The sequence below is a fragment of the Eubalaena glacialis genome, chromosome 10 (genome assembly GCF_028564815.1).
Source record: "Eubalaena glacialis isolate mEubGla1 chromosome 10, mEubGla1.1.hap2.+ XY, whole genome shotgun sequence".
Taxonomy (NCBI): domain Eukaryota; kingdom Metazoa; phylum Chordata; class Mammalia; order Artiodactyla; family Balaenidae; genus Eubalaena; species Eubalaena glacialis.
Window position 1 is genome coordinate 108,971,508 of NC_083725.1, and position 16,231 is coordinate 108,987,738.

At 41.8% G+C, this 16,231-nt stretch overlaps 1 protein-coding gene across 1 annotated transcript in view; it reads right to left on the reverse strand.

Annotated features, from left to right (window-relative positions):
- NUP160 (nucleoporin 160) overlaps positions 1–12,264 on the reverse strand; it is a 50,714-nt gene extending 38,450 nt beyond the window's left edge. The window contains exons 1-7 of the mRNA XM_061203326.1: positions 12,143–12,264; positions 11,761–11,872; positions 8,175–8,385; positions 7,329–7,551; positions 5,928–6,006; positions 4,943–5,057; positions 4,281–4,439 (exon numbers count right to left, since the gene is read on the reverse strand). Coding sequence (XP_061059309.1) covers positions 4,281–4,439; positions 4,943–5,057; positions 5,928–6,006; positions 7,329–7,551; positions 8,175–8,385; positions 11,761–11,872; positions 12,143–12,242 — 999 coding nt within the window. The 5' untranslated portion in view covers positions 12,243–12,264. The remainder of the gene's footprint in view (positions 1–4,280; positions 4,440–4,942; positions 5,058–5,927; positions 6,007–7,328; positions 7,552–8,174; positions 8,386–11,760; positions 11,873–12,142) is intronic.
- Positions 12,265–16,231: the final 3,967 nt, after the last annotated feature.

The following is a 16,231-nucleotide window of genomic DNA, read 5'->3' on the forward strand; positions in this document are numbered from 1 at the left end:
CTCTCCAACACTTGGTATTTCTGTTTTTTCCCCCCATAGTAGCTATCCTTTTGGGTATGAGGTGGTATCTCACTATGGTGAGAAACCTATTTTTAAGTTTATATTTTTACCAAAGTACCAAAAATAATTTAAAACATACACACAATACAAATCAACTCTGGTCAATCTTCACTAAAAATAAAACCTTATAAAATAATTCATGTTTAGTATTTAACTCCACTGCCAAAACAAAAAATGCCAAACTCAAAAAATAATATTTGATGGACAATATTTTAAATAATTTTTTGATAAAAAAAGTGTATTATAAACTGATAAGAGTAATTAAGATTCTATCCTTATAACACAAGCAACTGTTCACAAGGAAGTACTAAAAGAAAAATATACAGTGAGAGTCCTTTTGAGAGAAAAATAGGAGTGTATGAAATATGAGAAATATATGTAATGCTCATATTCATTCTAGCCTAGAGCTGTATTTACAAGCTGCATATCTCAACCCATCAGTGGGACATGAATCAAATTTAGGAGGTCTCAACCAGCATTAAAAAAAAAAAAGAAAAAAGAAAAAGAAACAAAGTATCAGAGTTTATCAGTTCATCACTCATGGTAAAGGTAAACACGTTTCATGAAAACTATTTTCAGTTATATGCCCATCACCACATATGTATATACTAGGTAACAATGCAAAATATTGTAGATTCTAGCCAAAAAGTTGGAAAAATGCTGGTCCAGTGCAGTGCTCCTCAAACTACCTGTGGAAAGGAACAGTGTTTTTTTTTTTTCTTTTAATTTCTAATCTGTTCCAGACTGATACTTTTATGAAATACAGAAACCTTGAATGTCTGTGGCAACATCACTATAAAAGCTTCTAATTCATTCTCTCACTTTCTGTATTTATCTATCTCACTACAATCCAGTAACAAATAATCTGTGGCCCAGGACCATTCCACAGACCACACCATAGGTCTACAGGACTTCTGTTTGAGATTTTTATTAGTGTCCTAGATGGAAATACAGACGGCATATTTATAACACTGAGGACATGCTGCTGGAAATGATTAAATTAATTCACTTATTAGCAGAATTAGAACCCAAAGAACGAAAAGAAAACCAAGAAGAAACGAATGAAATTAACAGGAATGGGTGTAGGGCTTGCCTGGTGGCGCAGTGGTTAAGAATCCACCTGCCAATGCAAGGGACACGGGTACAAGCCCTGGTCCCGGAAGATCCCACATACCACGGAGCAACTAAGCCCGTGCGCCACAACTACTGAGCCTACGCTCTAGAGCCCGCGAGCCACAACTACTGAAGCCCGCGAACCTAGAGCCCGTGCTCCACAACAAGACAAGTCACCACAATGAGAAGCCCACATACCACAACGAAGAGTAGCCCCGCTCACCACAACTAGAGAAAGCCTGCGCACAGCAACGAAGACCCAACACAGCCAAAAATAAATAAATAAATTTATTAAAAAAAAATTGGAATGGGTGTAAAATATTATAGAGATTAAAAATAAAAACCTTCAAATGTGCAGATTAGGGCGAAAAAAACATGCTGAAGAGCAGTTTTTGTTCAAAAAAAGAAGGAAAAAAAGAAAGACCTCAACTTCATTATACTCTGAATAGGCACAACAGTGTTACATGGTTGCTAAAAGTGTATCTGATTTTAGGCTTCATTAATAGAACCATAATGCTCAAACCAAAGGAGGTAATAGCTCAGCTCAGTTTGATACCACTCCTAGAATAGCATATTCAATCTCAGTCTAATGTTTAGAGCAGTGGTTCTCAAAATATGGGCCATAGATTCCTAGAGGTCCCTAAGACTGTTTCAGGGGATTAGTGAGGTCAAAACACTTCTCATAATAATACTGCATCATTTGCCCTTTTCACTGTGTTAATATTTGCACTGATAATGCAAAAGCAACGGTAGGTAAAATTATTGGTGTCAATGTGAGTCAAGGCAGTGGTGCCAAACTGAATACTCTTTCATTAATAAAACACTCAACAAGCTAGGAATAGAAAGTAACTTCCTCAACACGATAAAGGGCATTATGAGAAATTCAGGTAACATCACACTCAATGGTGAAAGACTAAAAACTTTCTCTCTTAAATCAGGAATAAGACAACTCTTGTCACTTCTATTCAACATTGTACTGGAGGATCTATCCAAGGCAACTTAAGGGGGAAAAAAAAAAAAGGCACCCAGATCGGAAAGGAAGCGGTAAAACTATCTTTATTTGCAGATGATATTGTCCTGTAAATAGAAAGTCCCAAGAATTCCACTATAACACTACTAAAACTAGTAAGAGTTCTGTAGGGTTATAGGATACAAGATCGATATAAAAAAATGAATTGTATTTCTATAAACCTGCAATGAGCAATCGGAAATGAAATTAAGAAGATAATTTCATTTACAATAGTATCAAAAGGAATAAAATATACACAAATAAACTGATTAAAGAAACCCTGCAAAATTTATACTATGAAAATTATAAAACATCGCTAAAAAAGTTAAATACAATCTAAATAAATGGAAAAGCATCCCATGTTCATGAACCAAAAGCCTTAATATTGCTAAGATGGCAATTCTTTCCAATATGATCTACAGAGTCAACAAACCTCTATCAGAATCTGTGAAGTAATAATAAATATATATATTGGTCTCTGGTTCTGGCTCCTGACACTGAGCTCCTAAAACTCCTGCAATCTCCTGAGTGATAGAGGTGCTAGGAGCATCTTTTGTTCTAATATTTGATCTTTGACCCTGGTTCCCGACACAAAGCTCCTAAATTCCTTTGAATATCCTGGGTTATGGGAACACTTTTTGTTCTAATGAGGTGACTCCTGGATAGCTTCAGGATGGGGGCTAGTCACCAGAAAGACCAAGTCTAATTAAAAGCTTGAAACTTTCAGCCCTAACTCCCATCCTCTGGAAAGTGAAGAAAGGCTAGAAATTGAATTAGTAACCCATCATGCCTATGTGATGAAGCCTCCTTAAAAATTCTTAAGGTATGGGATTTGGAGAGCTTCCAGGTTGGTGAACACATCCGTGTGTTGGGAGGGTGGTGCACCTCAACACCATGAGACCCTTCTGGACCTTGCCCTACATACCTCTTCATCATTTACCACACAATAAACTACTAAATGTAAGTGAGTGTTTCCCTGAGTTATGTGGGCCATTCTAACAAATTATGAGCCCAAGGAGGGGACTGCAGAATGAATCAAGAACCCAAGAATGTAGGAGAGTCTTCATATTTGGGAGTAGCCTGGCTTACGGTGAGGTGCATGAGCAGGGTGAGAGGGTGTCCACATATATGGAAGGTCTGGGGCAGGGTGAGAACTCAAGCAGCGTGAGGAGAGTGTCCACAGAGAGTGGCAGCCTGCACTGGGGACTAGAGCCCAAGTAGGTGAGAAGGGTGTCCACTGCATGGGGGGGGGGGGGGACTAGTACAGAGTGTCAGGGCCCAAGTAGGGTGAGGAGGGCATCCATGTGGAAGGGCAACTTGGAGTGGGATATCAGAGCCCAACAGGAGTGAGGAGGGCACCAAGCAGAGCAGCACCCAGCATGGGGAATCAGGGCTCCGGCAGAGTGAGGGGGACAAACCCTACCTCACTGGAATGTTATTAGGATTAAACGGATGATATGTGTAGTGTGTGAGTAATAAGCACAGCCCAAGCGCTTGCTATTAATGTACATAAAGGGCCTGGCAACATGCCAAACACACAATACCCAACAAGCGGCTGTTTATTTATTTATTTGGCCACGCAGCTTGCGGGACCTTAGTTCCCACTTGAACCCAGGCCCCTGGCATTGGACGCTCAGAGTCCTAACCACTGGAATGCCAGGGAATTCCCGTGGCTGTTTATTATATGATTATACCATTGTATTGTATCCTAAATACCTCACTGACATACAATAGCTAGTGTTTAGATGATGAGCAAAATTATTTCTAAAAATTAACTTCCCCTGTACCTCTTAATAACATCTACATCCCTTTCACAACTCCATTTTTTCACCCAGACTTTCAAATTGGCTCTTTCTTGCTCAGTTTTGGTTAACTTTTCCTTCCATATTCCTTTAAACTCTCTACTCCATTTCATCCTGACTTTTCCTTCAAGATCTTTTAATTCACATATTAGCACAAAACCTACCATCTCCGCAGAAACAATGCAAGATACATCTAGGTTGGTGTGAAGAGCTTAAATAGACTCAATGAGTCTATAGCTACTTCCCCATATCAGTATATACAGAATAACTTGATACATCTCTTATTTGTTTCATACCTGTCCTCGCTTTGGTGCATGCATGTATATCCCTAGGTAGAGTCCCATGGAAGGGGAATAGGCAAGTCGTAATTTGTGTCCAGTTCCAGCAGTGAGCCGAAGATCTTTATTCACAGGGACATACTCTAGCATGTCAGCTACCATCAGGCACATTTGGTCCTGCCCAAGAAAACATTTAGTAAGTAGTATTAAAGAATATTCAGGATAGAAATACAAACTCCTTCCCTTTTTAAAGAATGCACATCCATTATATCTAGCACTCTATCTAATTTATCTGAAGGGCCCTAAGGGTTTTTTTTTAAAGGGCTGAGATGAAAATCTCTCTTTAGTCTGATAGATAAAATCATCAGCTGTTTTGTTTACGAATGTTGAAAACTATTTTACCAACTTGCATTTTAAAAATACATTTGTTCCGAAGTGAAGAGTATACTCTGTACCACTTCAATGTTTCTGTAGGACTCATAATTTTCAAAACAAAAATACAAAAGGTTAGGGGAGAAATGTATGAAAAATAAGCTAAATGAAACTGTCTGAATCTGGAAATGCCCCATAATTTCCAAACTAAGAGATCTGATCATATTATGAGAAGCAAGATTTATTTCAATTCCCCTACAATTTGCAATCCTATTTTAACTTGTAGTAACTATAAATGTAGCATTTACCTTATAAGACCACATTCGTAGTTTATGATCTTGACATAGAGCAAAGATGAAGGCATCGTGCTTGACACAATAAACAGCAAGATTCAGGGGACGATCTGAAGGCCCCTGATCACCTCTGAAAACATAAGGCCAAGTTTTAGAGTTTTATTGTTGCAAATTACCTGATCATTAGAATTTGCAATTTAAGAGATAAAATAAAATTATAAATGCACACTCTTAACAGAAGGAAAAGAGTTTACAGGCTGGTATAAGATGACTACATTTTCTGGGCTTCCCGGGTGGTGCAGTGGTTAAGAATCCGCCTGCCAATGCAGGGGACATGGGTTCGAGCCCTGGTCCCAGAAGATCCCACATGCCGCGGAGCAACTAAGCCCGTGCGCCACAACTACTGAGCCTGCTCTCTAGAGCCTGCGTGCCACAACTACTGAAGCCCACGTGCCTAGAGCTGTGCTCTGCAACAAGAGAAGCCACTGCAATGAGAAGCTCGTGCACTGCAACGAAGAGTAGCCCCCGCTCGCCGCAGCTAGAGAAAGCCCGCGTGCGGCAACGAAGACCCAACGCAGCCAAAAATAAACAAATTAATTAAAAAAAAAAAAGATAACTACATTTTCTATTTGATTTATATCCAATTATTCTGATAAATTTTAAAAAGCTCTAGATATCAATGGAATACTGTTGTAACCATCAAACTTTCTACTTCTAATATTACACAAAATTGGATTTGGTTAAGTCAGGGCAGAGCACTGAACTGGATATTGTGAGAAGTATAGTAAGCCAGTTTCTGTTGTCAAAGTGTCAAGTCCCAAATGAAGTGGGCTCTGGAGTGCAGCTCTTCTCAGATGGAATGTAACATTGTGTAGACCATTCTCCTTTCCAGTATAATGTTTATTTGCCTTGGAGTCAAACTGGAAGCACTAACAGGTGTTGACCAGGGCAAAAGATTAAGTCCTTGGGCCCCATGATTTACCGACCAGAGACCACTCACCTGATAACTGTCGGCATCCAGCCTATAAGCAATCGTTGCATTACTGAACTCTGTTTCAGCTCCACAACTGATACCATCCCTACAAGATTGAAAATAGACCAATGATATCCAAGGCACCTCTTGATCGTACTTAGTGAAGCCCAAAGGCAAGAAGGATGCAACCACGAACAAGGAAGTTATAATAGGTGACAGGCTTCTACATTTCTATACTAAGGAAGTCTTAGGCTGTACCTTTCCACATATACCATACCTAAAATATTTTGAATCATTATGGGATCAATAACAACAGCATTTTTATATTCCTAGGGGAAATTTTTGCCATTTACAAACAGTAACCCATATTGCTGCTCGGAAGCAGCACTTCATTCTTTCCAAAAGCAACACTGAGTACCTTTCATGTGCTAGGCACAGTTCTAGGTGTTAGAGATACAGCAGTAAATAAAACAAATTAAAACACTCCTGTCCTCATGGAACTTAAATTCCATTGGCAGGAAGGGAGAAGCAGAGACAGTTAACAAATTAAGTAGAATGTAAAGAGTGGAGAAAAATAAAACATAGAAAGGGTATAGTGAATGGGGATGGGGTGCGTGTGTACAATTGTGTTATTGTTAAAATTGTGTTACAATTTTAAAAAGGTTGTCAGGTCACCCACTGAGGTGACACTGAGTAAGAACCTAAAGGAGTTGAGGGAATGAGCCACACTGGTAGCTGGGGAGACTAGCCCCGCCAAAGCCCTGAGGTAGGTGTACCTGGTATGTTCAAGGAATTGCAAGAAGGCATGTGGCCAGTTCAGAGGAGGGGGGAAAGAATGAGACGATGAGGTTAGAGAGGCAGCGGGGTGTCACAGTAAGGACTTTGGGTTTATTCAGAGTGAGATGAAGAACAGCCCCGATCCGAGGGCTTTGAGCAGTGGAATGATATGACTCACCTTGGGTTTTAAAATGTTATCGGTCTGCCTGAGAAGTTTCTGCAGAGGGGTAAGGACAGATCTGGGGAGCTATTTAGGAAGCAACTGCAATGATCCAGGTAAGAGGAGTGGTGACTTGGAGCAGAGTATGAGCACGGAGCTTCCTTGTTTCAGTTACATTACCACAAAGTGAAGGTAGAAAACCAGTCAACTAATGTCTACTAAAGGCCTTAGAATAGGTCACCTTACAGTTATCTGTTTTCCCATACTCCAGTAAGCTGGACAGTTCCGCATCCACTATATAAAATCCCGCCCTCTTAGGAAAAAAACAGTAAAGCATTAGGGAGTCATAATGCAAGCAATAATGAATGACCATTTTAGGGTAGTAAAGAAGCAATTCCTGCATTGGATGATGGCCTTGGACTTCTAACATCTGTTTTAATGCCAGTATTCCTCTGTTTAAAATTAAATCCATGCTCAGTTCCCGTTCTTACCAGGTACGTCATGAGGAGGTAGTTTAAGAACAAAGATTCCCCCAGAGGGAGATGGTAGAGCAAACAGAGCCTCCCCATCATTGCTAAGCCAGGCTGCCGAGGTGGTAGAATTAGGGGAGAGTCCAGGTACTGTTGGAATTAACTGATAGTTGCAAGGATCCCTGAAGTCAACTTTTCCAATGTCAGTGAATACTGACTGCATCTGACTTTCAATTACCAACTCCTGTGGAGTAATTAAAAAGAAAAATCTGTTAAACCAAAATAAACTGGATTTTGCTCAGTTCCTCCCAATCGCTATCAGTTTTTAAAGTAAAAAATTGTTGAGCTTAAAAAGAAAGCTATTTTTTCTTTTTTTAAATCATGGCTCTCCACTTTATTATTTTTTTTAATTTTTATTTTTGGCTGGGCCGCAGGGCTTGCAGGATCTTAGTTCCCCGAGCAGGGATCGAACCTGCACCCTCGGCAATGAAAGTGTGGAGTCCTAACCACTGGACCACCAGGGAATTCCCAGAAAGCTATTCTTTTTTTTTTTTTTGGCCACACCACATGGCATGCAGGATCTTAGTTCCCAGACCAGGGATGGAACCCGTGCCCCCTGAAGTGGAAGCATGGAATCTTAACCACTGGACTGCCAGGGAAGTCCCCAAAGCTAGTCTTTTTAATGAAACTATTTTTGCAGCTTAAAATGTGTGTGATCATTTTAAATAGTAACTATGATAGTATGCTTGGTTAGGGCCAGCAAAGAATCCAAATATTCTTCAATTCCAAAGGACATTGCTCTATTACTAAATTTGTGACAGTCAGAGTAACTTGGGAATTAAAGGATATTATACTTAACCAACTTACACTCCTATACATCCGGGAAGGGTGTGGTAAAAGTAACCTGTGCACTGTTTGATTGGTTAATATCAAGATTATCACATGATTCTGAGTCTCAGAGACATGAACCCCTCCGGGTAAGAGGATGCAATTTTGGAATTTGAGGCGAACTGCATTATTTAACAGATTTATGTCCAGTGACTCTTCCACCAGCTCCAATGTATCTCCAGAGGTCTTCCTATTAAAGTGAAGAGACATTTGTTAAAAAAAAGTTTATGCTTTTCTTTCTGATTGTTGCATTGAAATGTATGGCAATAATTTCCAGGTGAACTCTCCCAATTTGAAAATTTTGGATAAACAAATTCAGACCAATTTTGACATTCCAAACCACCACATTATATAGTCTACAAAACACAGCACTATATACGATGCAAATCTTATTATATGATTCTCTGTTAAATGGAGGCATTTCCAAACTTCATAGTCCATTTTTTAAAAACAATATTCAAAGCAATTAAACTCCACTATAATGAAAATTCACACCACACACCCTCATTACTTATAGTGCAATGTGGCCTCTACATATGTTACTACAGAGTCAAACTACAGTGACCTTATAAATGTGGGTATTTCCCCTTCTATAGCTTCCTCCTCCTAGGATGCAGGGAAGACTCTTCTTGAGGCACAACTCTGCCATGTGGTAGCTTTGGAACCATAGAAAGCACTATTCTGGGAATGCCCTAACTTGCCATCACCTCATCTACCACACTACCCGAATCCATTCTCTAGATGATCTCCTTTGATATAACAGCTTTAAATGCCATTGAATGCCTACAATTCCTAAATCTGTATCTTATTCAGCCCAAACTCTCCACTGACCTCCTGACTACTGCCTCAACACTTCTACTTGTATATCTAACAGGGATCTCAAACTAAACCTGTCCAAAACAGAATTCCAGGACACAGCAAACCTGAAAGACAAAGAAACAAAAACACCTGCTTCACCTGCACTCTTTTCCAACTCATTAATGACATCTCTATAACTTCTAGTAGTTCAAGCCAAAAATCTGGGGGTCACCCTTGAACCTCCTCTTTCTAAATACCCTACATCTGATCTAATAGTAAATTCTAATAAAATCACTTTTAAAACATATCCACAGGGACCTCCCTGGTGGCACAGTGGTTAAGAATCTGCCTGCCAACGCAGGGGACATCGGTTCGAGCCCTGGTCTGGGAAGATCCCACATGCCGCGGAGCAACTAAGCCCGCACGCCTAGAGCCCGTGCTCTGCAACAAGAGAAACCACCGCAACGAGAAGCCCGCACACTGCAACGAAGAGTAGCCCCTGCTTGCTACAACTAGAGAAAGCCCGCGCACAGCAACGAAGACCCAACGCAGCACACCCCCCACCAAAAAAAAACATGTCCACAATCAGAACATTTCTCACTGTCTCTAACAATACCAACCCCAGTCTAAGCCACCACCATTTTTTGTCTGGATTGTGGCACCAACCTCTAACTGGTCTCCCTGCTCCCACCCTTTCCTACTACACTCTGTTCTCAACACAGCAGCCAAGCAACCTTTTAAAAACACAACTTAGACCATGCCATTTCTTCACTTAAAAACCTCTGATCTCACTCAGAGTAAAAGTCAAAGCCTTAAAATAACCGACAAAGCCTTAATCTGGCTCTTGGCTACCTTATTCCTCTATCCTTTGTTCACTCAGCTGCAGACTCCTAGCCCTTTGCCATTCTTTGAAAACAACACACAAGCTCCTGACTCAGGGTTTTTGCACTTTTTGTTCCTTTTTCTTGGAAGGCTCTACCTGAAATCTCATCCCCCAGATATCCTTACTTCCTCTGCTCAAGTGTCAACTTATCACTGGGTCTTGCTGGACTACCTTGTGTGAAATATTAAAAATAATAATTCCCCTTCCCTCTTCCCTGTTCTCTCTTCCAATTATTACCTGACGAATTATATTTACTTGGTATTTTTCGTTATCGTTGCTGATCTGCTCCCTCCAGAAGAGCAGGGACTGCCTGCTTTTCTCCCTGCTATGTCCTCAGTCCCTAAACGTTGACTGGAACATATTAGGCACTCAAAAATATTTCTTTTTTTTTTGGCCACACTGAGCAGCTTGTGGGATCTTAGTTCCCTGACCAGGGATTGAACCTGGGCCCACGGCAGTGAAAGTGCCGAGTCCTAGCCACTGGACCGCCAGGGAACTCCCTCATAAATATTTCTTCTATAAATGAGATATGCATCTTTAACACAGGTCTTCATTCTGAGCCTATAAATTTCAACGCCTACTTGACATTGCCAAAGAGCTACTGCACAGATACTTCAATAGTACCCCTAAAAGAATGATTTACTCCTCTCCAAAACCCATCTTCTGTATCTCGTTAGATGGCAACCCCTCCACCCAATATTTGGTTAGTCACACTAGAAAACAGGGACTTGTCCTTGCTCCCTCCTTTTCCCTTACCACCCCTCACCCCAAATTTAATCTATCTCCAGGTCCAAATGAAGCTAACTTCTAAGTGTATCTTGAATCCATGTATTTCTCTTTTCCTAGCCACTCCCACAACTGAGTCACTAACATCTTACTTGGTCCATCATATAAGCAAGTTGTTCTTTTGTATTGTACCCATCCAACCTAAATCTACTTTCCACAAAGTAGACTGATTATTTTAAAATGTGATTTTGATCATTTCAGTAATCCTTTAAAACCCATCAATGATTGCTCAACGTACTCAGGATAAAATCCAAAATCCTTAAAAAGGACCTAAGGGTCCTTCCTGATCTGAGTCCTGCCTACCTCCCTAGTCTTAGCATCTCTCACATCATTTTCCATTTTGCCCATTTGCACCTAAGACACACAGACCTTTAGTCAGTTCCTCAAACCTGTCAAGTTCTTTCAACCTCATGGATTTTGTGCACGGTGATCCCACTTGCTGAACTGCTCTCTCCCTCAACCCCGTGCCTAGCTAACCTTTCATCCTTCAGATCTCAGGTTAAATGTGACTTGCTTTAGGGCTTCCCAGCACCACCAATAATATTTGGTACTCCCATTAGCCCCTCAAAGCCCTTATACTTTTCCTCCGAGGCAAGTATGAAAAATTTGTATTTATAAATGTGTTCATTGGCTACATAATGTCTTCCCCCTTCTCAAAACTGCCCCATGAAAGGTGGGTCCACATCTATTCTTACACTGCTACGTCTTGCATGATGAAAATGGTGATTGTTTTTGTTCCTCACTTCACCCCCAGCACACCTAGCAGTGCCTGACATATAAAGGCTCAAACATATTTGTAGAATGAAGGAAGCTGTAAAGCACTATAAAAACATAATGGGGTCATGTTTAAAACTGGTCTTTTGGGCTTTAACCCCTAAGTTACATTTCTTCTGCTTTTAGTGCTGCCTGGGAGGGTACCTCTTCTAGAACTCTGGGTCTCCTTAATTTTCCACTGACTCACATATGAATAGAAAACAGTCTTTCTCTTTTCCTGTCGATAACCACTTCGGAGAATGAATGACACCTTGAGAACAGCCGCGAAAATGCAGCCGCCGAACAACCCGACCTTCCAGGGGGTTTGACAAACACAGCACTTACCAATGAATGAACCTGTTTCTGGTGACGGAGAACAACTTGCCACTTTCCACATAATAGAAGCCTCCCGCGCTCTCACCGTATTTCACGGCTCCGGCCACGGCATTTGCAGTTCCTGCAAAATGAAAGTGGTCAGCCTGCACAGGTGATTTTCTGGGAATGACACGCACTGAGGGTGCTGAGAAAGCAGAGGGTGACGGACTGACAATCCATACAAAAAGAAGGGGAAGAAAAGACGAAGAAGTAGGACACTAAAGAAGCTCTGATTCCGGGGCTATAGGCATGTGGGCTCAGAAGGATGAACGGGGGGGTCAGAGATTTAGGGATCCAGGGGAGAAGCCAGAGGCGAAGGATCGGATCGCGCCCTTCTGGGATTCTGCCGTACCAATGCCGCAAACTGTGAACTCCCGAAAGTGCCTCGGCCTTTCGCGCTCAGCTCCGCTGAGCTCCACGAAGCTCCGTTCCATGGCTCCCGCCGCCGCCATCTTCCCGCGCCACCGCGAGGCCCGACGGGACACCAGCAGGACGCGGCGGACGTCGTCACTTCCGGGGGCGGAGCGGGCGGAGATGCGGACAGATGAGGAAGCCGGCAGAGGTCAAGCGCGGGTCCGACCGTGCGTTGTGAGGCTCCCACCGAGTTAGTTGGAGACAGGGTGGGCAGGGAGGAAGTCAGATGAGAAGCGGGTAGGGGAAGCCTGCAGACTCTACCTGCGGGAACCTTTGCGTGGCCTGCTAGGAAGCCCCAAGGCGCGGCGCCATTTTCCCGGCGGCCTCAGGGCAGGGGGCGGGGCCGGGTTTGTTTCCATTTTAAAAACGCCTGCCCGGGCAGCGGCGCGCAGTCTCCCGCCAGGGTCGAGGTCCGGGGAGGCCCAGCCAGATGGGCGCCCTCTACTGGATTCCTAGCTTGCGGTCACCTCTCCCTGCGTCGCTGTGTCAGTCAGTGAATCTCCACCCTGTCTCCTTGTCTTCACTCTTCAGCGACCGTAGGGATGGTGGGGAGAGGGAGTGAAGGGCAGAGGGACCTTTTGTGTTGGAATTTTTTCAAGAGACTGTATTCGTGTTTTTTTAAATAGATTTTTATTGGAGTATAATTGCTTCACAATACTGTGTTTCTGTTGTACACCAAAGTGAATCAGCCATATGCATACATGTGTCCCCATATCCCCTGCCTCTTGCGTCTCCCTTCCCTCCCACCCTCCCTATCCCACCCCTCTAGGTGGTCACAAAGCACCAAGCTGATCTCCCTGTGCTATGCTGCTGCTTCCCACTAGCCAACTATTTTACATTCGGTACTGTATATATGTTGATGCTACTCTCACTTTGCCCCAGCTTCCCCCTCACACCTGGTGTCCTCAAGTCCATTCTCTATGTCTACTTCTTTAGTCCTGCCCTGCAACTAGGTTCATTTTTTTTTTTTTTAGATTCCATATATGTGCGTTAGCATACAGTATTTGTTTTTCTCTTTCTGACTTACTTCACTCTGTATGACAGACTCTAGGTCCATCCACCTCACTACAAATAACTCCATTTCGTTTCTTTTTATGGCTGAGTAATATTCCATTGTATATATGTGCCACATATTCTTTATCCATTCATCTGTTGATGGACACTTAGGTTGCTTCCATGTCCTGGCTGTTGTAAATAGTGCTGCAATGAACATTGTGGTACATGACTTTTTTTGAATTATGGTTTTCTCAGGGTATATGCCCAGTAGTGGGATTGCTGGGTCATGTGGTAGTTCTATTTTTAGTTTTTTAAGGAAACTCCATACTGATTTTTTTTTTTTAATTTATTTTTGGCTGCGTTGGGTCTTTGTTGCTGTGCGCGGGCTTTCTCTAGTTGCGGCGAGCAGGGTCTACTCTTTGTTGTGGTGCGCAGGCTTCTCATTGCAGTGGCTTCTCTTGTTGCAGAGCACGGGCTCTAGGTGCGCGGGCTTCAGTAGTTGCGGCACGCAGGCTCTAGAGTGCAGGCTCAGTAGTTGTGGCACACGGGCTTAGTTGCTCTGCGGCATGTGGGATCTTCCCGGAGCAGGGCTCGAACCCGTGTCCCCTGCATTGGCAGGCGGATTCTTAACCACTGCGCCAAGCAGGGAAGTCCCTTCCATACTGTTTTCCATAGTGGTTGTATCAATTTACATTCCCACCAACAGTGCAAGAGGGTTCCCTTTTCACCACACCCTTTCCAGCATTTATTGTTTCTAGATTTTTTGATGATGGCCAGTCTGACTGGTGTGAGGTGAAACCTGATTGTAGTTTTGATTTGCATTTCTCTAATAATTAGTGATGTTGAGCATCTTTTCATGTGCCTCTTGGCCATCTGTATGTCTTTCTTGGTGAAATGTCTGTTTAGGTCTTACGCCCATTTTTTAATTTGACTGTTTGTTTTTTTTTGATATTGAGCTCCATGAGCTGTTTGTGTATTTTGGAGATTAATCCTTTGTCTGTTGTTTCATTTGCAAATATTTTCTCCCATTCTGAGGGTTGTCTTTTTGTCTTGTTTATGGTTTCCTTTGCTGTGCAAAAACTTTTAAGTTTAATTAGGTCCAACTTGTTTATTTTTGTTTTTATTACCATTACTCTAGGAGGTGGGTCAAAAAAGATCTTGCTGTGGTTTATGTCTAAGATGTTTTTCCATGTTTTCCTCTAAGAGTTTTATAGTGTCTGACCTTACATTTAGATCTTTAATCCATTTGAGTTTATTTTTGTGTATGGTGTTAGGGAGTGTTCTAATTTCATACTTTTACATGTAGCTGTCTAGTTTTCCCATCACCACTTATTGAAGAGGCTGTCTTTTCTCCATTGTATATTCTTGCCTCCTTTGTCAAAGATAAGGTGACCATATGTGCGTGAGTTTATCTCTGGGCATTCTATCCTGTACCATTGATCTCTATTTCTGTATTTGTGCCAGTACCATACTGTCTTGATTACTGTAGCTTTGTAGTATAGTCTGAAGTCAGGGAGCCTGATTCCTCCAACTCTGTTTTTCTTTCTCAAGATTGCTTTGACTATTTGGGGTCTTTCGTGTTTCCTTATGAATTGTAAAATTTTTTGTTCTAATTCTGTGAAGAATGCCATTGGTAGTTTGATAGGGATTGTATTGAATCTGTAGATTGCTTTGGGTAGTATAGTCATTTTCACAATATTGATTCTTCCAGTCCAAGAACATGGTATATTTTTCCATCTGTTTATGTTATCTTTGATTTCTTTCATCAGTGTTTTATAGTTTTCTGAGTACAAGTCTTTTTTGTCCTTAGGCAGGTTTATTCCCGGGTATTTTATTCTTTCTGTTGCAATGGTAAATGGGAGTGTTTCCTTAATTTCTCTTTCTGATCTTTCGTTGTTAGTGTATAGGAATGCAAGAGATTTCTGTGTATTAATTTTGTATCCTGCAACTGTACCAAATTCATTGGTTAGTTCTAGTAGTTTTCTTTTTTTTTTTTAATTTATTTAATTTGTTTATTTTTGGCTGCGTTGGGTCTTCACTGTGGTGCACGGGCTTCTCACTGAGGTGGCTTCTCACTTAGGTGGCTTCTCTTGTTGCGGAGCACAGGCTCTAGGCACGCGGACTTCAGTAGTTGTGGCGCACAGGCTTAGTTGCTCCGTGGCATGTGGGATCCCCCCGGACCGGGGCTCGAACCCGTGTCCCCTGCATTGGCAGGCGGATTCCCAACCACTGAGCCTCCAGGGAAGCCCTCTAGTAGTTTTCTGGTGGCATCTTTACGATTTTCTATGTATAGTATCATGTCATCTGCAAACAGTGACAGCTTTACTTCTTCTTTTCTAATGTGTATTCCTTTTATTTCCTTTTCTTCTCTGATTGACGTGGCTCAGACTTCTAAAACTATGTTGAATAAGAGTGGCAAGAGTGGGCATCCTTGTCTTGTTCCTGATCTTAGTGGAAATGCTTTCAGTTTTTTACCATTGAGTATGATGCTTCCTGTGGATTTGTCATATATGGCCTTTATTATGTTGAGGTAGGTTCCTTCTCTGCCCATTTTCTGGGGGAGTTTTTATCATAAATGGGTGTTGAATTTTGTCAAAAGCGTTTTCTGCATCTACTGATTCATGTATTCTTGTATAATGAATCATAATGTATTCAATTAAACATTGATGCTGCTACCTGCTGGCATTACCTAAATGCTGCTCACTTGCATATGTGAAAGGCATTTGCCTTTTCTTCTATTTATGATCTGGATGTTTGGAAGATATTGCGGCTTTACCCGTGTTTAGGGCAGAGTAGATGATCGATTTGGGGAGAAAATTGTAATTTTCCGGGGGAAAGGTGTTTTTTTCCTTACTAGTCAACATTTGTTAAGCACTTCTGTTATTATTTCTTGTTATTACCGGTGACCACAACCCTTCACTGTCATTCTCTGTTGCATTCCTGTATTCTGACTGCTCTCCACTGTTTTTCCAGCTCACTCCTTCTAGGACACCAACTCTCGCAATGCAATCCCTCCATTCCACCTACAATC